The sequence below is a fragment of the Hippichthys cyanospilos genome, chromosome 18 (assembly GCF_059441005.1).
Source record: "Hippichthys cyanospilos isolate Australia breed blue-spotted pipefish chromosome 18, RoL_Hcya_1.0, whole genome shotgun sequence".
Classification (NCBI taxonomy): Eukaryota; Metazoa; Chordata; class Actinopteri; order Syngnathiformes; family Syngnathidae; genus Hippichthys; species Hippichthys cyanospilos.
The window spans coordinates 9,770,718-9,795,819 of NC_142386.1; the positions used below are offsets into that span (position 1 = coordinate 9,770,718).

Here is a 25,102-nt window from a genome sequence, read left to right on the forward strand (position 1 = left end):
TTGGGGGGGGGGGACTAAATAACAGGAATCTGACATGTGCCGATCACAAAACGAGCATATAAAATTGAGGCGAAAAGAAAACGAAAAGGTAATGTTACATTGTTACATTTCTGGCTTTCCATTGGACTTAAAAGGAAAGATTTTCAATCGTAGATTGAATCGGCAGCACCGTCCACGCTGGTAATAAAGGGTGTCCGTCTCATCACTGTTTGTAATGTCAAAGTAAGGAGAAAAGGCCCTTGTAGGGCCTCTACACTGTACCGACTGTGCAAGAGTAAATACACACCCATCTTATCTGTAGAGAGTTTCACATTTCACAGACGTTTCATTCTGGGTTGAAGGAAAAACTTTGGACTGATTTGGCCATGTAAACAGCAATGTTTTATTTATTTGTGAAAAGTTTTACTGTATGAAAAGCCCAAGTGGCGTTAAATGCGTGTTTGGGAGAACACATCCAGACAATTTACATTTTTGTACATAATCTACTTGCTAACGGAAATGTTGTAATGAATATTGGTTGCCAGCACATGCGTAACGAAAGGAACTCGAATAAACACTTCAGTCTGGGAGGTTAAAAAGGTTTTGAGGAGAATGTAAGTATGCTGAGGAAAACATATGCATCATTTTACAAGACTCAACTCAAACACATGCCTTGCCCGTCCGTCCCAAAACTTCAAAAACTGTTTGGCAATGCAATGTGAATATTTTGGGGCTGGTCCAGTCGTTATCAAATTCAGACCTAAATAGTTTCTTCTCACTTAGCACACTTGGTAACTTTGCACACTTGGTAACTTTGCAAGTTTTTGGTTGTTTTTTTTGTAGATTTTTACTCAGATCTCTTGAACAATGTTAGTGGGCCACTGCTCATTCAACCAGATCATTATAGCGGTTAGCTGTCACAGTGTACGACACCAAAGCATTTTTTTCTGGTTCACTTTTTTGAACATATTCAGTAAATGATGTATTTTCTGTGACTGAAAGTTTTAACATAGTAGACATGTAAACTTCTCACAAAAAGTTATGCATGTTCATCTTTTGGGTTACAATCAGAATGGACATAAAATGCACTGTACTAATCTTGCTGCTGCCTCATCTGAATCAACTGCTTTGCTTTTTTTTTTTCTTTTTTATTAAGTTGGAAAGACCATTCACTCAAAACTGTTCATCAATTGCTCTGTCAGAACTGATGTCTGCGTTGTTGACGTCTCATCCATCCTGTCTACCGATTTTCCTGTAATTGACTTAGAATAAAATTTGTGAAATAAATTCCATTACCTATGAAACACTGAGTCAAAAGAGTAGTATTGCTCTCCCTCATGAATGACCTGTTGTTTATAGACAAACATTTCAAACGAAAATGATTTTAAAAGTACAATGTCTCTTGAGAGTCTGTATCATCTTTATGATAATCCAGCCATGACGGTACATGTCTAACTCACCCAATTTCCACTTTAATGTTGAAATTGAAAAGTATTTGGGAACCTCACAACCAGTTTTATTAGTAATCTAAATTTGTAGTAGCAATAGTCAAGATTTTTTTGTTTATTTAAGGGTTAGGTACATTTCGGTAGTACTTGAACTTTTAAACAAATGGTCCTTTTTTTTTTTACTGTAATGTTAATTGTTGCCTTTGCATTACAAATCAATCAAAAGGGACATTTGTTTCATCATAGCTCCGTTTCAGTCTCTCGTCTGTATGCCAGATTTTAAGTTTGTCATGATACATTTTGGTTTGTTTGACTCTGCCTCATCTGAAAAAAATCAGTTCAAACCACCAACACATGACGATACAGAAATGTTAACAAAATGTGTTATTAAATAGCTAGTTCAGTTTGTAAATGACTCATTTAACTGTATATTACTGGATTGATAAAAAACGTATTGGCATCATTATTTTTGGGCTTACCATCACTCTGGAAACTGCAGTTAAAAATATCTGTATGAACAAATATCCTTCAAACACACACAAGAAAATTGTATCTTTCAAAATACATGAAAAAACACAAATTTTGTATACACTGGACGGCTAAGTAGAAGGGGTAATGTACGGTCTCAAATTCAGATGGATGATTATTAAATCTTAGAGGATTATTTTTTTTTAATTATTTTGTTACGATCAATGCCATAATCAAAAAGGTGTAATTATACAACCGCAGTCACAACCCAGTGAATTGGTTTCCCTATTGTGCTATGACGGCCGTTTTTCAAAGAATGCATAATTAAGTACCTTGTTTTGAGGCCAGGAAACAATAGAAAAATGATTACATAAAGGGTGAATTATTTCAGCAAAGACAATCCACATTTTGATTTTAGAATTCTTATTCTGGATAATCAAGACAAGAAAACATGTGGTGTACAAAGAGATTTTGTGTCTGCGTGGGTGTCAGTGTTTGTCTCACGACTGTCTGAAAAATGCTGAAAGCCAGATATATTGGAGAATATTGGAGAAATAACATAATGGATAAAAACTTGTTCTTGCATTGCCCACTGATAGAAGAATGAATGTTTTCAAGGTTTCTCTCAAGTCTACGTTTTGTAAACATACCAGTTACTGGCAAAAGTGGGGCGTTCACTTTCTTGTTAGAGTAAGTTTCACTGGAGCATACTTTGTACTCATACTCAAGTAATTTTATTGAGTATGAATGATATTCTTCCTCCATTTTGGGCCAGAAAATAGTCATTGAATCATGGTTTGGAGAAATGTTTGTGCCTCGATGTTGTCACTTCATGTAGATAGCAAAGGTTGACATGATGAGTACGATGAGGAATCACATCGATTATAATAATAATAATCAAAAATATTGCAAGGAAATTTCATGATGGGACTCTGTGAGGAATCACTTGCTCCCTGCCAAACTTCATTCACAGCCGGATGCTCATGGAGGGCAGAATTACACATACACCCATGCTAGTGCCGTGTGACGATCAGCCGTAAAATGATTGATTAAATTTAAAAAGAAATGAAAACATAAAATGTCTCATTGAAATTAAATCAAAACGGCAGTATGTACTAAAGAAAAATGGAGCATGAAAACTCAGTATACCTCTGTGCTCTGACGATACTTTCCTTTCTACTGAAGCACCCTGTCCACACAATAAATCAGAGGGAAAAGGAAAATGTATTCTGGCTTTTAAACCTCGTTGTTTTCATATCCTTTCATTTTCTTTCACAGTATTAAACAATCCCATTGCTGTATGCTACAGCTTTATTTACTTAGAGTAAGGCTTTTTTTTATTTATTTATTGTATTATCACTTATATTACAGTGATGGTAACAATTTAATGAGTTAATTCAAATGTTGCCATTTTGAAACAGAGTCAAGAGTTAAGATATCACATTGTATGGATCATTTTAGTTGATAATGACAAAGGGCCACTACAAACGGGGTACATTTATACATTTGTAAGAGTGGCCGAATTTTGCCCACGGATTGCACAAGTTGCGATGTCATAAATTATTGCCAATAAAAACGCATGGAAGGGAGACACAGCTGCCCACCACGCACTGCCAAACAACTGGAATACAGTATATACTACAACAATGCTTAAACACATTTCTAATTTCGATTGTTCCTGCAGACGAAATTCAAAAGCTCGTGGTAAAAATATACACAGTGAGGCCTTTCAAAATGCACACATCTAATTTACCTTAAGCATGGCAGAAACAGAAAAATATTGGCTTGGGACTCAGTGAAAAAAAATCCCTTGAGTAAATTGAATATGTTGGTTTAAAAAAATGTTTTTGTTTTTGTTTGTTTTTTCCTTATCCCCATATACCCGTTTATTAATACAAAACACACACACATACACAAATGTCAAGATAACTGTAGCAACCCCTTTTAATGCTCTTTATGGTGGTAAAAAATGCAGGAAATGTGGAAAGGCCACCTTCAAAATAAATCTTAGTTTACCAAAAATATAGGGACACATATGCCTTGGAACACTTTTTCTAAGTTGTTCTCAGCAGCTTGTTGTGGTCTAACAACTTGTCTACTCTTTCTACTGCATCTGTTGTTCCCGACTCTTGACACAAACAACACTACACTTTTGTGAAATAATGTTGAATCGCCAATTTAGGGCACTAACAAACAACTGAATTACACCGATAATGACATGGTCATGCAGCAACTGTTGCCAGTATTTCCTGGTGGCTCGGACTCTGTTATAGCTGCATCTAGCATACAGTACATTATTCACTAGCTAGCACCAATCGAGTGGCCTACGATTTGATAGATGAAAATTACTTTGCATACTTTGACGCTAACAGCTTCACCCTGTTGCTGTTCCTACTGATCACATTTTCATAATCTACGCAGACACAAATGTGCATTTCAGCCTGCAAATTAAAATCATACTAACATTTATGGGGAGAAATCTGAAGAATGAGGAGGAAATTAGTGTGCATCCAAGCAGTTTAAATTTTGATCAGTGAAAATGTATACATACTGGTCATTCAAAATAAAATGGAAATGTGTTTTTTAAGCTAAGTCTCGATTGAACATGTGTTGACCTTAGATATAATAGAAAAAACAGACACTATGAGACCATCTCTTTTGGCTAAATTTGCCCATATAATTTTACAATATAAATCTGTTTTTCCAAAGAAAAATACTCTCACTTCAGCTGAATTTCTTCCCACTCTATCCACCTTTGCCTGTTGGTCTGAATTTGACATAATTCCATGTTAATGAATTGTCCAAAGTTCACAAAGTATGGACCTTGTTAATAATAGTCCCGATTAATTAAGACTGGCTCACTTCACCCTCTAAGGCTCTCTAAATCCTCTTGCTTGGCTTTAGGGAACAGCAGGAAGATGAACATCCAAAGTGGACCGTCACACTTTGACTTCTGAATTTAATGACGTCACTTCGAACACATGTTTTACACAAATGTGGAACACTCATTAGAAGAGTGTGAAAAAAGGTGTGAGCGTTTGGACCCAACAGGGCTAATTATCAGCTTCTAATTGCTGATGTGAGTCACGGGTTCCTGCAGCAACCATCATACAATATCACACATTCAAATGTGACAAGAGAAAAAAAAAAACAGAAGTTGTATAATGATGTTTGCCATCATCTTGGTTGTTAAATAGGTTATTTTGAATATGATTGTACAGCAATAGTGTAATAACCTCATGTGACATTTACTTTCTTTAATGACTAAGAAATGCAGTTTAAACACATATTATATAAACCGATTCACAGGATTAAAATAATTCCTAAAACATCAATTCCATTAAATTGAGTCACATTATGAGAAACGCCTGCAGATGATATAAAAAAATATATATCAAACATTTCCAAACATTTCCAAGTATGTTAATTGACACAGTCAAGGAAATTCCATGTATCATTGATACGATATTACAAATCAGTACAAGACATGCATATTTACATAAAACAGAATATGGATAAATATTTTCCCTATGCATTTAGTTTATATACACACCCACCTTTTGGGGTAAAATAGAGACATGTTTACCTCACCCAGATACGTGAAAAGCTCCCAGTGTACTCACTTTAATTATTTTTAACATGCTGGGTTACTTCAAGAAGGAATCTACTTTGATGTGCATGGTGCCCCTGAGAGCCATTTAGTAGCAAACAAAAACTTTGGTTGGCCAGTCGCCACAGATATATATTTTTAAATGTATATATTATTATTTTTTTAATCATCTACCGCAATGTGCAGTGGAAAACATATATCTGGTATCCACCAACTATTGATTGTGGGATATACAATCGGCATGTAAAAGGCTAATTTTTTTTCTTCTATTTCTTGGATGGTTCTAAATATTATTTTCACTACGCCTTCATCCATTTCAAGTAATAGCAGTAGTTTATACTCCTTTATTAAAGATGTTGTTGCATGACTTTTTTTGTAGTATTTTTGTTTGTTTGTTTTTCAGTTTTTCCTTTTGCTTGTTTTGTGCATCTGAACATACTGTAAGCTATCACTGGACCATTGACTGTCAGCTGTATACAATACAGTATATCGGTCCATATTTATACACATATAATATATTAAAATATACATAAAACTAGTTTACAACAACAGGATGCAGACTATCAGTAAACCCCCATTTTAAAGATGTATAATAAATAAATAGGATGTGCATTTACAACAGACACAAGCAAACACTACATATCATACACTGTAACACATTCAATACAACAAAAGCCACCATCAAGAACAACACTATTAATTTTAAAGTAAAGGGCACCAGGCTACATCTGTCACATTACTTGGCAGCTACTTTAATTATATATTTTGGTCAATCTGTTCTTCCTGATGTGAGAAGAGATGCCATACATGAAACAACATCTGTAGAGTTATGTCAGAGAACTCAAACATCTGTTGACGTTTTAAAGCCTGTCAATCATCGGGTATTTTCTCTAATGCCTTTATGTTATCATATTGAATAGTTATTGTCAAGTGGTGGGAGCTTACATCTTTAAACATTATTTTTACAAAAAGACACATTTACAGGCAAAGGCTGTCACTAGAGGAAGACACACCCGGTGGCTTTTGTTCGCTTATATTGTCATTCAAGCTGACAGCGGTGATTGTTCGCTAAACTGACACCATCCACAAAGGCTTGTGATCGCCTAAGATGTCAGGTAGCATCTGCTGAAAGTATCAACCAAGCCAACAGTGAGATTGGGACTATTGATGTCTTCATTAAAGAAACAAAAATGCCATTTCTCATCCCAGTCTATAGTCTATTTTTGTGTGTGCTCCCCTTTTTTTTCTGTTGTTTTACATGAAACATGCCCATAAGAATCACAATTGTTCAGAAAGCTTACCTGTTTGTTGTACTTGGGTTGACTGGTCTTGTAGCTGTAATCAGAGTATTGGTCTGAGCCAGTAGAGTTGTCATCTCCTCCAGTCCCTACAAAGGTATTGGTAGCCGGAAGGTCCTGCACTGCCTGATGTTTCTGCGAGCCTGAGGGAGACTGAGCCTGGAGCTGAATGGAGGGCAACGGGGAGTTGGAGCGGTAGTGTCGACCTATATCAGGACTTTCTGGTGAATAAGTCAGGGGCAGGTGTATCCTCGGGCTATCATTGACTGCATCGAGGTTGAACTTGAGACTTTTTTGGAGGCTGACCTCCTCCTCTTCCCCGAGTGGTTTTGGAGATTTCTGAGGTTTGCTTTTCCTTCCTCTTTTTCCTTTCACGTTTTTTGGTGCCTGTTTGGGTGCATATAAGTCTTTTGTTTCCTTCTTGCCAGGTTGATAGCCACTCTTCGTTTCTCTTGGGATGCGGTGTCGGATAAAAACCACCACCAGGATAAGCATGACGACACCTGCTACTCCAGCAAGGCTTCCGAACAAAATGTTGCTACGCTGTGCGGCAAAGCCATTGTCAGGGTCACCGGCAATATCCCTGTCTAGTGGAGTGTAAATACTGTGTCCAACCAGAGCCTCCACTAAGCTGACATTTGAAATTGTTTCATTGACGTAGATGTGGACCAAGGCAGTAGCATGACGTGCGGGCTTCCCTCTGTCATTCACTTTTACCACCAGGCGATGTAGTCCACCATATTTTGGAGCCATCTCCTTTGCTAGAGTAATCTCTCCACTGGATGGTGAGATGCGAAATAACTGGTAAGGGTTACCACCTGCAATACTGAAGATCAGCTCCGCATTAGGCCCACTGTCAAGATCTTCAGCTTCTACTATCTCCACATGGCTGTCAGGGGAAGCAATGGGCGACAAAAGCCTGAAAGAAGAATTGGAGGGCTTTGTAACTACAGGATCATTGTCATTTTCGTCCAGTACGTTGATGGTAACGCCCACATAAGACGACCTAGGTGGTTGCCCTCCATCCACTGCTTTTAGACGGAAAGTGTAGCTGCTCTCTCTCTCTCTATCAAACGATATGCTTGATAGAATGGTGCCAGTTCCATTTTGAACAACAAACTTCCCTCCATCAGACTCTACTGACAGGTGAACGTGAGCGTTTTCTCCTTTATCAACATCCATGACTGTTACCATGCCAACTGGGCTGAGGGGAGGCATGTTTTCCAAAACTGAGAAGCTGTAGCCACTTAGCATGAATTTGGGGTCGTTGTCATTTCGATCAAGGACTTTTATTACAACACTTGCTGTTCCTTTGTGGACAGGTGACCCTTTATCAGCTGCGATGACCCGGAACTCATAGTGTTCTTTGTGCTCACGATCAAGTGGGTTCCGGGCTCTGACTTCCCCTGTATTTGGCTCAATCTCAAAAAGACCCTTGATGGATGTGTCTGCCACAATACTATAGAGAAGGTCTGCGTTTGTGCCACTGTCTGCATCTGAGGCTATAACATCCAACACCTTTTCTCCAGGTTGATTTTCTTCAGCAAAATCTACCTCAAACAATGTTGGCGAGAAAACTGGAGAGTTATCATTCACATCAGTTACCCGCACCTTCAATGAGTTGGTACCAGAGAGCGCTGGATTTCCAGAATCAACAGCCACTATCTCCACCCGGTAATCGTTCACCCTTTCATAGTCGAGGGGGGTGGTGGTTTGTAGGAAATATTTCCTCTTGTTGTCACTTGATGAGTCACTGATAGGGCGAAGCTGGAAAGGCACATCCCCTGCCACCACACATGTGACCACGGCATTCTCTCCCTCATCCTTGTCAGATACTTGCACCAAAGCAACAGCTGTTCCCACGGGCATGTCTTCTGAAATATTGGCTACTCCTTCGCTGTGTGTCACGAGACCAATTCCACGGATCTCCACAGCTGGAGGATTGTCATTTTGGTCAGTCACCGCAATGGTCACAAAGGTCTTTGAGCTTTTTGGTTGTGGACCCTTATCTTTTGCCACCACGTAGAAGGACAAGCTGTCAATCTCTTCTCTATCCAGTGCTCCTTTGACATAGATGATACCAGTAGACCGATCAATTCGTAAGAGTTTTGGCACGGGGTCTCCAGCTTGATGAAGTGTGTATTCAATTTCTCCATTTGGACCCATGTCAGAGTCATTTGCTTTGACCTATAGAAACAGAAAACACACGCACATACACACACAAAATCAGTTACTCTAAGTGAATTATGTGAAAAAAATGTACTGACGATCATAATTAGCTGATTTGGCATCTTACCTGCAGCACCGAATGCCCCACTGGACTATTCTCCATCACTTCTGCCTCATAAGTTAATTTTTCAAACTTTGGTGAATTGTCATTGGCATCTGTGACGACCACTCGCAGCAAAGCACTGCTGTAGCGCTGTGGGTTTCCTCCATCCACTGCCTTGATAGTGAGGTCATAAGAATCTTTTAACTCACGATCTAAGTTGCCCAGAACAATAAGCTGTGGGAGTTTGCCACCTCTGTCATCTGCCACTTGCAAACCAAACAGCGTGGCTGCATCTTGTCCTGCTGTCAGGGCATAATCACTCACTCCGTTCCTTTCTGAGTCTCTGTCAGTTGCTAAAGGTATGGAGAACAGTGCCCCCATGATCGTGTTCTCAGGGACGGATATGGTCAGCACAGAAGAAGGGAACTGCGGGGTGTTGTCATTTATGTCTTGAACCTCGATGCGTCCTTCAATGAGTCTTGGGCTCTGATTTTGTATCAGATCGGTAACCGATACTTCAAATTCCAGGAAGCAGGGCTTACCCCTAACAAGCAAGCGGCAGTCTCTTAATGTCTCTCTGTCGATCGGGATCTCAGTGGTGAAAATATCTCCAGTCTTTCCATCAACACGTAGATAAGGAGCACCGACCTCCAGTTTGTAGAGATGACCTGAGTCTGGGAGGCCCTGGTCTGCGGCCAGACTACCAATAAGACTGTTGGGAGGTTGTTCCTCCTGGACTCGGTACAAAATGCTGCCGTGAGTAGAGCTGCAGAGCAGCACAAGAAGCCAAAACAGCATCACTACTAAATTTTGTTCCATGACGTCATGAGAAGATTGTCCTGTAAAAAGACAAAGATAAATTCTGTTAATGTTTACTTTCCATTCTACACTACATGAGCACAGATGTCGTGTGCAATACACTTTTAATTCAATAGTCAGTCCTCACATATATCACAAACTAGACAAAAGACAAAGTTGGTGGGCCAGGGTGATAAAGAAAGTCCAGGAATTTAAATTTTTATAGCATAGCTCAGCAATAGAGTGCCATGAATTAAAACTGTGGATTATACTGTACTGATAACTATTTGCAGTGTGTCAATACCGATCTACAGCAACACATCCCAAGAGACATGTGAATGATTTCAGTTGCGTAATCAAGTTCAAATATCAAAATCACTAAATGCACACTTTAGGCTTACTTTACTAAGATTCCAAATTGTGGTTGCTAAATTTCGTGGTCACTCTGTCCGCTCTGTTGGTGGACATTGTTGCATGCGATTCCCTAGGTTTGTGCCCCAAGGGCTTGATTTAATAGGATCATTGGTATATAATTGGTAGGTCGGCTTCCACATCTGTTTGCCTGAGGAATCACTTTGCACCAATTTTTGCATGTGCAAAGTAACATAAATCAGGGCCATTATATTACACTAACAGATGTATTAACATTAGCACTTGGACAACTGCCATAGTTTTGAATGTTTTGGCAAAATAAAGAAAAAGAATCATCTCTATCCTTGCTAACCTACAATGGTATGTTTTATATCTGTATATACATATTTCATTTTGAGTGTGGCCCATGACCACTATTAGTTTTTACTGTGATTGGCTGGCAACCAGTTTAGGGGGCCCCCCGCCTACTACCCGAAGTCAGCTGGGATAAGCACCAGCCACCCTGCGACCCTTGTGAGGATAAACGGCTCGAGAAAATGAATGGTTGGATTAGTGTTTAGTTGGACTTGCCTCATTGTACAATTCAAATGTCTTTCTCTGCTCCATTGCTACAGATAAACTCAAACACTGGAATAATTTTGTTTGAATTCTAACCCTTCAACAATTGTAATTACAGAAGGTTATTTGCAGGTCTTTGATCCATTTTATCTTCCACATATTTTTTTTCCCCACAAATTGCAAAAATGTTCTGTGTGAGTGAGTTATTTGTATAATTAAAAAAATATAGCACTTTGGCCTGAGGTATCAAGGTCCTCCGCAATGAAAAACTTCGGCATAGACATCTACCACATTTGTATGTGTGTGCCGGTTGTTTAATCACAAGATCATTACACTTGATTTTGCCTAATTTCCAGGCATTTCATTTGATCACTAAGTGTTAGTGATGCATTAATCCTTTAATCGATTGTGTAGGGGAAATAATCGACCTGCCCACTATAAGCATTACTTCTTTGTCAATGAAGCTGTAACAACGCTGTCTTTTCTCCCCTTTTGAATCATGAACCACATAATACAATTAATTCTTAATCAGCCAATGGAAATAAAATCAATGAAATGGATGTCTGTGCACAGAATGAAATATACTTCCTTTGTGGATATTTAGGTGGTATACAACAAAACTTTTTTATATACTTTTGGTCATTTCAGTGGTTACATAATTCCCACTAAAACCATGGTAATTGGTAATGAACACATTTTTATAAGATTTTTTATTGCAAAATATATTTTTTTCCCCATTGTGTGACGTAACCATCCTCATTTTCATTCCATCTATTTACAGAACTAATAGGCGTGCCTTGATTGTGACATGATTGTTATGGTTGATGACACTCATGACTTAATATCTTCCAGTTGGCCTCTTGCCTGTCTTCCAGATGGCACCCTGCCTCGCAGTCACAGCAAATTGAGCTTATTTTCTTTCCCTTTGTTTACATTTGCATTCAACATCATGTTGTTTGAGCAGCATGTTTAGACTTTTGGTTTTTGTAGACATTCCACAACTATCTCACAAGTCTTTCTTTGAAAGTATGCCTCTCAGTTTTTCCAGCCTTTGCAGTAGTAATAGATTCGGGGGCTTAATATGGAGACTTAATGTTTCAGTGAAGTAATGAAATATAATGCAAAATGGCAACATTAAAACTGCAGCAACTGCAAGGACTGCAATTTCCAACAACTCAGCACTTTATTCTCCCTAAAAATGTGATTATCATCTGCCGACCCAGATGGTGTGGTCGACCTGAACAGCTACAAGCTGATTCAGGCAGAATGTCTCACATAACTCAGCATAAAATATATACATATATATTTTTTTATTTGGTTGATGAAGGACTTACATGAGTCTGTCAATGACCACAACTTTTATGTAGCGTTCGACATATTAGTTGCATTTATCGATAATTGAGTTCAATTGAACATAATTTACATATTTATTATCTAGCTAACTTCAAGCTGAAGGATCTTAAAAGAGCCAGCCAAATGCACACTCCTATGCTAAAGAAGCAAAGCCAACGACTGGTCAACACAAACACATCTCTTATGTGTATAATCTTTCCTGTAGAGAACACAGCTTTAAACAGGGGGACACTAATTGATGCTGTTATGTGTGCAGGCAAGTCACTTTACTTAGCTATACAACATATTATTGGAGGTTGCCATGGCAATTGCATTAAAGCTATGTTACTGACTAGAAGAAACTTTCTCTTATAGGGAGAATTTTGTTTGGAGGCAATATCTTCTCAAATTTATTCTCTTGTTCGTGCGACTTAATGATTATACTACAATATCAAGCTTGTATATTTTCTGCTCCCTTGTTTCACTCCCTCCAGATATTGTGATACATTTTTTGCCTTTTCCAAAATGATAATGTTTAGTGTAGGAGGGATGCCATGCACTACATGACATTGACTACCTATCTGAGAATTGTGCAGTTCCAGATAATTGTTTAGCTTCGAAGATTTAACTTTGTTTCAGTTTCACTGCTCTGATTGCATATGACACTGAATGGCAATCAGCCAACGTAAGCAGTCTTCTGTATTTGTTTTTCACCTTGTAAAATGTTTTATTATTCAAATAAAAAACATTCGATTCTTTTCTGTAGGATTTTCTAATACCAAAAATACTTGATAGCTGCATCCCAAATACTGCATTTCTCCAAGTACGAGTATTTTTTTCCTTATTTTCAATCCTCATATTGGGTGTGTGTGTGTAGGTGTGTGTGTGTGTGTGTGTGTGTGTGTGTGTGTGTGTGTGTGGGGGGGGGGGGGGTTAAAACCGTATAACTCAAAATAGATCTCACAACAGTTGTCACTTAGGTAAAGACAGCTTATAAGAATATAATAATATCCCAAGTAAGATGATCAGCAAATCATCTCCAAAGACCTCCATTTCAAACAAATTGGATGAGTCCAAGACTATCTGAAGAGGAAGAAGAGGGCATCGAGGAAATGGGAATAGCTATTTGGCGTGTCAGATAGTGATCATTACTTTTAGGTTTTTCGACCAATTAATATTCACCTGTCTCAAAAAAAGAAAAAAAAGCATTGAAACTTCAATTTTTTATTGTTTCATTATTTGCTTCAATGCACACGTGTACATTTCCCCCCATAACCACAGCTCTATGTTACTTGATATACTATTTAGAAATGCCTCTAAGAGTACTGTAGTTTTGACATTTTAATAACACACCCCATGTTTTTAATCGAAAAGCCATGATCTATGTAGCCATTAAAGTCAAGGGTAGACTTATACTTGCGTTTTTGTAAAATTCAGTGAGTTCAACTTGTACCCAGTGAAATACGGTACATACTTTATGTGTTAATCACAAAATGTTTGCATTGAGATATTCTAATATTGATATTGATATTGTGCTCCTCATCAAAAAAAAAGTAATATCACGTGACATTTACCTCTATCAGTTTAACATGAATCACACCGTATAATCACATACTGTGATCACGCAATGGACCAGATGATTTCTTCTCAGAGAAAAAGAAAACATGTAAAAATACTTGTGGACCTTTAAAGGCTGTCTATAACTGCCTAATCGGTGTGCTATGAGCTCTGTCTCCTGCATAGATGTTTAACATTGCAGAAAACAGTACCATTTAGGCTAAAAAAAAAAAAAATAAAAAAAAAAGACAAAAAAAGTCAGCAATGGTATTTAGGAACCTGAGGATAGCAAAGAAGAGGCTTCTCATGTAGAAAGAACAGTACCTTGCTAAAAGCCAGCTTATTTAAGATCATCAGGGTGGCAAGCCCGAAGAGCAAATGGGGTGAGACAGGCTCTGTCGCATGATTCATGCACAGCAAAGCCGTCACGCCACTGACCTATAAGTCCCAGGAGGGGGTCACCCAAAAACACCCTGTCACCGATCAATGACCTCAACAGATAAAGATCACTCAGAGTTGAAGCAAGGTGTTTTCTCCCTTCCTGTGTGTCACTCGAGTCAGCGGTCACCGATGAGATCTGCATTATAGCTCCTCGATCCAATTTGAGATGCCAAAGATCAAACAAAAAATTTTCCCCTTCGCATAAACAGTACCAGAACGGAATAAATTGGGAAATGGAGCAATATTAAGGACTGACTGAATTAGCACTACTTTTAACTCATTTAATCCCAAAGACAAATTCTCACCTACTTTTTCTCCTAAAAAAAAGGAAATATACATCTTTGGGATATAATGCATTAAATGTATAAGCTGGACAGTTGCTGGAGGACACTTTCTTTCGATTAATTTTATGTAACACCAGTACAAACCAGAAAACTTTCATTTCGCAATATTAACCACATTTTTCTTCAGCGATTGCAAGGTAGGTGCAGGTCAACAGGGACCTCTTAGTTGAACTGCCAATATGGTTCCTTGTGGGGAAAAAAAGGTGGAAATATTGTTTTCTTTTAGAGAACACAGCGAAGCTTCCTTCCTCTTCCTTTTTCTTTTCCACACATTGCTTCCAATGTCATTTTGAATGACAGTGAACTCCTCCAATTCCTTTCAGCATCTGACCGCAAGCCTCCATTTAGGCAGCACTCCCTCAAGGCTTCAGTGCCTTCAGTGCCATTACTAACAGCTAAGCTCCTTGTGGCAAAACATCAGTTTAACTGCAAGGTGATTGATTCGCACCTGGAGCCCTCACACAGTGCGCAACCTTTGTGACCTCGAGGTTCAGGGGCAAATTTCAACTTCTACAAGTCTATTATCAACTTTTAGCTATATATCAAGACGGCGCAGAGTTAGTGTCCCACGAGAGTTACACTTCCAAGCCTTATTGTGCAGACGGTGCTGACCTTAGTGGTTACAAGGTCCTCTAAAAAGGATGGACCAGCCAAGTTTGTACACAGTAAAAGCTCTGCAAAAATTGGGGATATGCATCATGTTGCCACTGATTTACTGACTTCTGTGCGCTCACATATAGGAGACTTTTAATGACTTGTGAATAATCACATACACATATAACTGCTATCAAATAGCACATCCAGTATTTTCTAGAATATCTTTACATTGTCTTTGTCTTAGCATAGCATTTTCTAAGCAGTGAATAATGTCATTGATTGGTTTTGCTAATTATATGTTGTAAGAATTTTTTGAGGGGCAAAAATATTCCTTTAGTTTGTAAAAGTGTGGTAGCTCAGTGCATTCGGTAGAGTTCTAGGAATGCTTGCAGTGGCATGAGTTCCTTGTGTGATCACAAAACCAGGCCTATTTGCTGGAACCTATCCGAGTTATCTTTGGGCAATTGCAGGGCACACATAGACAAACAACCATTCACACACTCATACACACATAAGGACAATTTAACGTGCCCAATCAACCTACAATGCAATATCTTTGAAATGTGGAAGCTGTCGTACACCAAAGAAATCCCACACAAGCACAGGGAGAACACGTAAACCCAACATATGAAGGTTGGAACCAAAAATGAATCCATGACCTATGTGAGGGTATTGCCTCTTCCACCATGCCACCTACATTACGCATTTGTTGTTGAAGGTGTGCATGAGTTGCTAGCATAATATCACAAATCTTTGGGCAATTGCTGCATATATAAACCTCCAAGTATAATTAATATAACCGTCATGTGGAGCAGATCAACAGCCAATCAGGAAGAAAATTGAAGCTTTTACTGTGGCAAGGCATCAGAAATGGAATATCAACTTGTTGAGTATTTATATAATGTTTCCTCCAAATTTAACATACCAAATAAGAGAACAAAGAGCCTTTTTTGTATGTTTCATCAGTCTGGCTGCCCATCAGCATACTGCTGCCTGTCGTAGGTCAATCCTGACTACAATGTCAGGTTACGTTTCGTCACGCTAGATTTCTTGCTTCAGAGACGTGACTCGAGCTTTTTGGCGAGTAGATCGTTCCAGATCATATCAAGTACTCCACAGACCTTTAGAGTAGTAAGAGTGTCATGTAGATGTGGTTTGTCACATGTTCCAATTTTTAAATGAGTCTTTTTGTGACAAGCCATTCCATTTTACATCAAACAAAAAAATGTAATCCAATCCTCCATTAAATGTGTTCAACGTTCTTTTGTTTAAAACAGTAACACGGGTATTAAAAAGAAAGTCCAAGATAATTATGCTGCAGCCCCTGTGCACCTGTCCTGGTTACCATAGAGACAGATGATCTATGAGTCTGTGGACTGAGTCAACGCAGTGACTGACTGGCTGACATTTTCTGTGCTACAGGTACAGACAAAATGACTCAAGCAGAAAATCAACCGAGGCATGTTGGTAAATTAACAATAAGCTGTTGCAAAGCGCTAGACGAGCATTGGAAAATGTCATTAAAGGAATAAATTAATCATTTTGGTACTTTTTGAGTTTCTTTAAAACAGCTGCACGAAAGGGGACACGGCGGGATCATTAATTCTTTGCAAAAAATGGAAAGGTTCATTTTCTTTCAAGCTGGGGGGTCTGCTCCTCCCAGGTTAGAGGACATAATGATAATGGATGATTTTATGATTTTCTCAAATAGGGTCATTTTCAATATTGGCTGCCTTTAGCCTTTAAAAAATCCATTACTCTCCCACACACATACTTCATAATGGCGGGCATCACATTGAATGACCTCAAATGGTTGGTCTTTGCAAAGAATTGATTTCAAATATGTTTCTTTTTCGACTGCACCATTGTGTTGCTGTGTATTTGAACTTTCTACTCATGTGGCCATGTTACGTGTGGTCAAAACCACCGCCAGTCAACACATCTAAAAGTTTTTTTTTTCAGTGCAAAAAAAAAAACACACAGCTGGCAATAAATTATTATAACGGAAAGCGGTTGTAATAGCACATCAAATTAAGCTGAACGACTTCCCCCCCTTTATCAAAGCCTGGCCAAATCTCATCTCTCAACATCCCCGCTGCCTTGAGCTCTTCACAGATGAGCTCACCACATTGAAGAGGGGCTCATGTTACAGGCAGTTTGTGGGATATGAGCTAGAACGCTTTACAACCCTGTTGTGTTTGTGGACTGCTTTGACGGCCTTGTAGTGTGTACACTATGTGTCTAGCAGACTATTAAAATGAGCCTAGTGCTCGGTGGAGTGAGGAGAAATAACACCCAAGACTCTCACTTGGAGCTCGGGGGGAGATTTCCCATGTGGATGCGCGCACTTCCACTCTTCTCCGAATGGACGCACAGTCGTTTACAGAGCGATTATTTGTTATTTTGCGCACACAATGTTACACGTGAGAAAACATAGCTAACTAATACACACAATTAGAGTGAGATTTGTAGCTAAAAAGAAAGAACCGCGGAGAAATGTCTGAAATGGATCGCATTTTCTGCTTCACAGAATCGTAACGCTATTATGGAATGCAATTACCGCATAGCGTTCCGTGCAATTGACTTGCACTCTTGAAACTGAAGTGCGACGGTATGCGCGCGTGCATTCTGCAAGATTTCTTTTAGCTCGCAGTGCATCTATCATCTCATCTAGACTGATGCGTTAAGTGCGCCACGGCGTGCAACTTGTTGTTACAGGATCATGCAGTCGAAAATATATTCCATCTTTAGCACAAAACATGACAACAAACATCAATGACATGACAATAAACAGCAATGTGATTAATTATTTTGGAGTTTACAGTACCTTAAAGAGACACGTGAATGAGCGCTTGATCGCAATCCGTCCGAAAGCTGGTACATCCACCTACCCAGAATACCTCCTCAATATAACTTCAGCTGTCACTCAATCCGGTTATAACTTTCCCGCATTAAAATTCAGAAGCCTGCAACCTCGTCTGGCTTTCCCGACAGTGGTCAAGGGAGATTGATTTCCCCCCCCCTCTCCCTCAGCAGAAATATCTAAGTTTGCGGTTCGCTTTAAATTATTTGACGATTAAACTGAGAAATGAGCGGCCTCATTCCATTGGGTTTTCCGTTCCTATGAGCCATCTTCATTCCTCAGCCAAAATGCATTGGCTGGCGCATTCCTCTCGGTCCAAGTTTGTCCATCAAAAAGTAAAGCCCGGAGCGCAGTCAAAAGACACAACGAGGGGTTTGATGAGAACACGGATGTCACCAGCGTGGAAGGATAAGCTGAAAACAAAAAGTAAATTTAAAAGAGCCCGTCTGAATCAGTTCCAGAGAGCAAGTGGTGATGAGATGCTGTGGCTCACTTGCTCCCTTCGCTGCCTCTCCTCTCATCAGAAGGTGGGAGGAGGAGGTGGGGCTCCCATCAGCTGCATAACGCAGCAACTTCACACTCAACATCACGTTATGCCCGGGCTGCCTACCACGAAATTGTTAGATTCCCGCAGTTTAACGAGATCTCATCAAAAGTGGGTCACCTCGAATGGTCAAACGCACTTCATTTAAATTAGCACACTAATTCACTTGGATGCGCTTCTTGCACGCCATTTCACTTGCCGCTTGCAAAACACCCACTCAAGGTATGAGGGAAATGATCACGCCACTTGTTTGGATATGAAGTAACAACAGGTATCAGGCGCTGACAGTTTACTTGTTGATATGAATTCCATGTTGAACACGAGAGGACCGCTAAACCAAGCCGCTGACGCTTGCTGCTCTTTATTCATTTGGCGCCACCCTCAGGCGGTTATTATAAGGAGGCCATTCACTGAGGAGCTATAATGTTATTGCGCAATAAAATGGGATTCAATTCAAGAGAGAGAAAAAAAGTCTTTACAATATAGCAATCTTGAGCTTTAATCGACACTTTCAGAGTAATATTAATTCAATATTACATTCTATTTATTAATGGAGTTGTATAACAATACTGCCTCGTAAGATTATCATGCAAGCTTTTTTTCAGTGTTCACTCAGATATCATGTTCATAAAAATTGTTGTCTTTTCTGTACCCTGTCAGTAATTCACCGCCAACCAGTTTTCAAGTGTCTCGCCTTTCACCCAAAGTCGGCAGAGATGCAGTAGGCTCCATCTTCAGTCGCAGTATACTTGTGGAAAATGATTGTACGCATGGTTAGCCTGATTAAGCCACGCAGAAGTCAAAATATTTGCCACAGTTGTCCCTATGATGCAGTGCGGTATTCCAAAGTGCACCCCCAAAATAGACATATTGCAGAAGTAATGTCATGGAAAGTCAACATCGTTTAGATTCAGATTCTAAACTGAAACTATTACATTTTTTGAATTTGAATGAGTGCCTGAATGAGTTTTTTTTTTTTCCATTCATTCTGGAAGGTACAATTGTTAATCAAAGCAGTAAAACCCACACTCATTTATTTAAAATGAGGTTTGATTTATTAAGAAATTTTAAATAAATGTTAATGCAAACTTCACATCCATAGCGTGCGCAAAACAATCTAGCACTTGATTTCTTGTGCATAGCTTTCTTAAATACCACAAGCAACTTTTGTAAACATGCCTTGAAAACTAATAATTTGCCACTTGTGCACCTCTATTTCAGAGGATAGAATTTTAAGATGACATTTTATTTGATTTGATTTATTGCCCGGTTTAGTGAATTCACTTTTCCAAAGGCCTCTTATGCACCTTGCCTTATTAAATTGACTTTCTTGCTGTCCAAGTTGACAATGTATCCCATATGTGGTTCCTTCTTGAGATTGCTTTGTTCTCTCCTCTCATCTGGAATTTTATTTTATTTTTTCCATTGGGGAGTTTGAATCAGATGATTTTGCTAAAGTTTGTCAAGTGTGGACTTTATTGCCTTTTAAGGGCTGTACAAAAAGACTTGTCTATTTGGTTCAATCACCAACAAACATGTAATAGTGTAATCTTTAAAAAAAATCCTTATACAGTACCTTTGCTTTAAGGCTAGAAATTAGCATGGCTCTACAGGGAGTGAAAGCCATCCCACACCACATTACTCTCTCTTCCTTTGTTCCAAAACACTAATGGCAGTGATCATAAACGCTTAGTCATAAGTAATGAACTAGGAGCAATGAGACAAACACTGTTTTGCCACAATGCAAATGCCTGGAGCGGTGTCCTCTGGAGAAAATTAGATTTTCTATTCCCCCCCATTTCGAAAGTAGAGTTTATCATAAGCTTTTCAGACTGCAATTCTTTTACCCCCCATCTCTCATTAGCTGCAAACACACAGCTGTTGGGTTACCTCTCCTGGGCTCCCATTAAGGGCTGCCACTCAGGCTTACCATGTCCCCGAGCCAATCATATTAGAGCACCCACCTACGCACTACTACCGCAAAGCTGCTCCTAACCAGCTGTATTAATAATATTAAAGAATTTTGCTCAGGTGGTCCAATATGACTTTGCTCTCAAAAGAGAAATGCATATCAGAAAAAAACAAATCTTTATCTTGAGCTTCCTTCCCATCCGGCCATCATGAGTCTGTCTGTCTGTTTATCTTTCCATCCGTCCCTGTGCGTTATCAATCATAAATATAGCCCTAGATAGCAATGGCATTCAAATGAGCTATATCAGTGAAAACACATTATTTATTATTTCACTGTTGCTGTGTAAACAGTTTTGTGTCATGCGACTATGTTACCAGCAGTGTTAATCAAAGCAGGATGTCAAGGTAGCGTTTTAACATAATTAAATTTACTCGGAGTGTATGTGGAAGTCAAATGCCACTGCTTCAACAAGAGCTTCTCCAACGTGCGCTATGCCAATCATATTCTGGACAAAATATTTATTTTATGTAATGATAATGTTGATCTACCTAAAGCAACAGAACGACAAATTACCCACATCAATTTTGCCTTTATTAAAGAGTTTAAATGATAAGCTGAATGTTGATTTTAAATGCTATCCAACAAGAGATTACCAATATCACCAAGGCTATGCACAAATTATTAGAATCTAATAATTGGTCAGTTGGTAAGTTAATTGCACTTTGAATAATTATATTTTGCATGTCTCATTTATGTTCCAGAGGAATAGACCAAGAGTTATGGACTCATTTTGGTTGTACCACTTAAAGCATGTTCATGTGCCCTTTCATGTACCTTTTTTTGTTTTGTTTTTTTTAAACATGGTTATTGGCAGTTGCAGGCATACTAGGTTGCTTCTTTTGTACATTTCGGTGGCTCCACAAATGCTCTTTGGGAACTGCAGTGCAGACAGTTAACAGGGCGCCACTCCAGTAGCACTACTTTCCTTTCAAAAATGGAAAACACAAGTGATCAGGAAGGAAGGCAGCATGGTTGAGTGACAAAACAGGTTCACAAAACAGTAATGAAACTCTTATTGGCTGAATCAGTATATACAGGCATTGCTTTGTTACCCGTGGTACACAAATTGTCAACAACCAGTTATATACAACTAAATTCTTAGATTTGAGCAACCTAGAACATTTAATAAGCAACAAAACAGAAAGATGACAAAATACATTTTCTCACGAGGAGAGCGAAAAGGAACCTTTACCTTCTGAAAGCTCCTTCCAGTCTGGTCACTGATCCTTTTCGCTCCTCATTTACCTATTTGGGTTGGCCCTAAGTATAAAATAATTTCTACCCTGAAGGGTTGGGGGAGACATTTGTTAACAATTTAAACAATCGGTTTATGATCATGAGGAATGCAGTTTAGAGACCAGGCTGGTATCCAAACATCAAGTGCGACCGGTCGGGTCATGAAACCCCCGTTGGTCAGGTCACAGGCCTGTCTCTTTCTTGTAGCTGCTTGACACGCATCAATTCCTCTTCTTCACAACCAACAGCAAAGAAAACATTCATCCTAATCTACCAACTTGCTGATCGGATGACAAACATACTAACTGATTGCATAACAAATATTCTAACTGATTGGGATAACCTATCTGAATTTATTCAAACAAAATTATTTCCAAAATGTTGCAAAATACTGGGACTGCAAACCTGTAACCACAATGGGAGGGGAGGGGGGGGTGTTACAGTATTGTATTGTACAAAAAAAACATTCACACTCATTAACACATGTAAGCACAATTTGGAGTGCCCAAAATACCTTACGCAAACGTTTTTGTGAATGTGGGAGGGCAAGGGAAGAATATGAGAAAAATCAGAGAAATCAGAAGCTTACCACATTTCAACCATGCCACCAATGAATTCACAGCAAAATCCATGTTTTTATCTATCTCAGTGGGCGGCCATTTTGCCACTTGCTGTGGACTGAAAATGACACATCGCAGTTGCACAAATCTTAGGTAACAACCAATCACAGCTTAGCTGTTTTCTGAGTTTGGTGGCTTGAAATTCAGAAGCTACAACTGTGACTTTAAGAAATTTTGTTTTTTTTCAACTCCAACTTCCCTCACATCTATGAGAAATTACCAAAGCAATACTTTGTTAATAAATGGATTAAACATTTTTCAGTTAATGATTTGTGAGTTCTCTTAATTCACATGATTGAAAATCTGACAAATATCACAGATAGGAATGGTGGTTTCACCTACCCAGGAGGTGTCTTTTTAGATGGGTTCAGAGAGACACACTATGTGGCTGTGCTTTGTGCTCATTTGCATCTTTCTAACCTCTTATCACGCAACGCACCTGGAGCGCATTGCCCCACCTCCGCAAACACACACACACACGGGGCACATGCATTTGAGCGGAAATTTAAAAAAGACGAGGTGAGTCAACAGAATGACACAAACAAGCTGTCCACAAACAGAGGCTAAATACACTATGAATGAGAACGTACATCCGCTATTGTATGGTTTTCCGAGGGCATACGTACATCTTCAAGGATGCTTTCACAGCCTGCCTTTTGCTTTTGACAGTTGATTGCAAACACCCACACTCACATCCCAAGGTGTGGCAAGACATGCATTTAAGCCAAAGTAGGACCTGCAATGTGCAGGATTTTCTACTTAAAAGCCTAAGAAAGTATAAGCTTTTGAATGAAGAGACAGTCCAACAGGTAGACTGAATGAAAAAGAGAAATATATTTCAACTAAGAGGCAAGAAAATGAGTGATCTCTTTTATTTGTTTGTTTTTCAGTAATTAATCGGTCAGGCTGAATAATCTGTGGGGCGCTAATAGGTATAATTAGCAATGTCACATGTGGCTGCAGTCTTTGTGGAATTTTCTCATTAAAAAAAAAAAAAATGCGATCCATTTGCCTTGAATCCTTCACAGCAAATGTTAGAGATTGACATTGCTGTGCCCTTAGCAGGAAAAAATGCTCAGTTTGTTTGTGTTTGAGTTTTTCGGAAATTCAGGCCATATGTGCAGTGGCCAAAAGGGGCGAACGTGCTGCAACTGGCAGGAATGAGGCAGACAAAAAAGAAAAAATGCAGCCAAAAAAAATGCAATTACACAAATAAGAACGCACACTTACATCAAAACAAGTGCCAAAAAAAAAGAACAGGATGAGATATAGTTTGCAAACACTTTACAAGCAAATGGATGACAAAAATTAAACAATAAAACTTACAAGGACACAAACTTAAAAATTGCACCAAGATGACAACAGCTGCAATAACTGCCTGGTCACTGCATTTCAGTTCTGTCCCCTAGTGGCCTGGTGGAACTTCTCTGGAGGCGGCCATGTTTGCTATAGCTACGGACAATGTTAAATGCGCGACCTGCATCACCTCCTGCTGTCTGTAATGAAAAATGGTCTAAATCTACACAGTGTCGTTTTTATGTGTTTGTATTTTTTTGGCAGTGGTTTTAAATGCAATGTTTTTGCCCTTATTTTGTTGTAAGTTTACTATCATTACATATATGTGATTACATCTTTTTATGCAATTACTTTCAATGCTTGCTGTTTTTAGTTGCATTTTTTTTTAACCTTGTTGCAGCTTGTTTGTCGCTGTGGGCTACCCCGCATGGATGAGCTTATTGGTAGATATTATCAAATAGTTGTAAACCTAGCACCAAATCGTAGAAGGGGTTCCCCGAGTTACAAACAAAACCAAAGAAAGAATTGAGGAGTGAGATGAAATTATTAAGTGAGTTTGCTTTTCAGATTTTTTCCCATTAATAATCGTATTACCAACTCTTTCTTTGGAACCTACCATCTAATTTTTTAAATTGTTAGTGTGTTCCACTCAGGTAGAAGCGGCAATTCCAGCAAGACATCTTCATGACAGACTGTCATTTTTGGGAAATCTTGTCTTGTGAGTATAATGGATTTTTTACAGCGCAGTATCATTAGCTAACCTGAATATTTACAATATGAACCTGAGAATAAGCCTGTGCTTGCGATGAGTGGAGTTCAAGTGAAGTAATCCTCTTAGTTGAAATCGATGTGTCTTGTACGGTATTATGAGTCTTCATCACATTCAGAATGTTTATGAGTGCAGTCATGCTGGATGTCAGTATTTGTCTTTTAGGTATTTTGGGATAGGGGGTTGGGTGTGAGTGATTTTTAAAATTGCCCAAATCCACGGCGTAGTTTGCATTTCTGTTTTTAGCTTATTGTTTATATTTGCCACCGGGCTAGGATTATAGCCACCCGATCCTGACAGTTATGCATCAGCAGCAACAATAACATTGCTGATAGTGAAACCGTCGACTTTAAATTCTCCTGCAGTCATTTACTGCAAACTCGCGAATAAAAGGGAAAGAGGATATTAAACTACTTTATATAATGGTATTTCATTAAAAAAAAATGTGTGCAAAGTCATAAATAAATTGGTAGGCAGAATCCATAGTCAGTTCAATTAATTGAATTATTGCTGGTCGTTTTTAAAAGTTTTTGGGGTTATTTATCATGCATTGTGTTAAACCAGTCAGTCGATTACAGGCTGCATTTAATGACAGTGCTTTAAAAGATGTTATCCTCTAATGATGTGTGAAATTAAGTTCCATGTGGTGTGATACCATATAATATCGTGTATAAAATTCTAAATGGCTTAAAGTGAAATACAAGAAATGTGTTGCAAGAGAAAGGGGG

The 25,102-nt window shown here is 38.8% G+C and overlaps 1 protein-coding gene across 2 annotated transcripts in view; it reads right to left on the minus strand.

Moving 5' to 3' along the window:
* Window positions 1-25,102, minus strand: part of pcdh1a (protocadherin 1a) — a 134,567-nt gene that overhangs the window by 78,949 nt on the left and 30,516 nt on the right. Inside the window, exons 1-3 of one of the 2 annotated variants that reach the window (XM_088441601.1) lie at window positions 17,902-18,381; window positions 9,100-9,914; window positions 6,807-8,990 (exon numbers count right to left, since the gene is read on the minus strand). In XM_088441601.1, the coding sequence (XP_088297727.1) occupies window positions 6,807-8,990; window positions 9,100-9,894 (2,979 nt within the window). In that variant the 5' untranslated portion in view covers window positions 9,895-9,914; window positions 17,902-18,381. Of the gene's footprint in view, window positions 1-6,806; window positions 8,991-9,099; window positions 9,915-17,901; window positions 18,382-25,102 lie in introns of those variants that run through there. The other variant, XM_088441600.1, reaches the window with a different exon arrangement.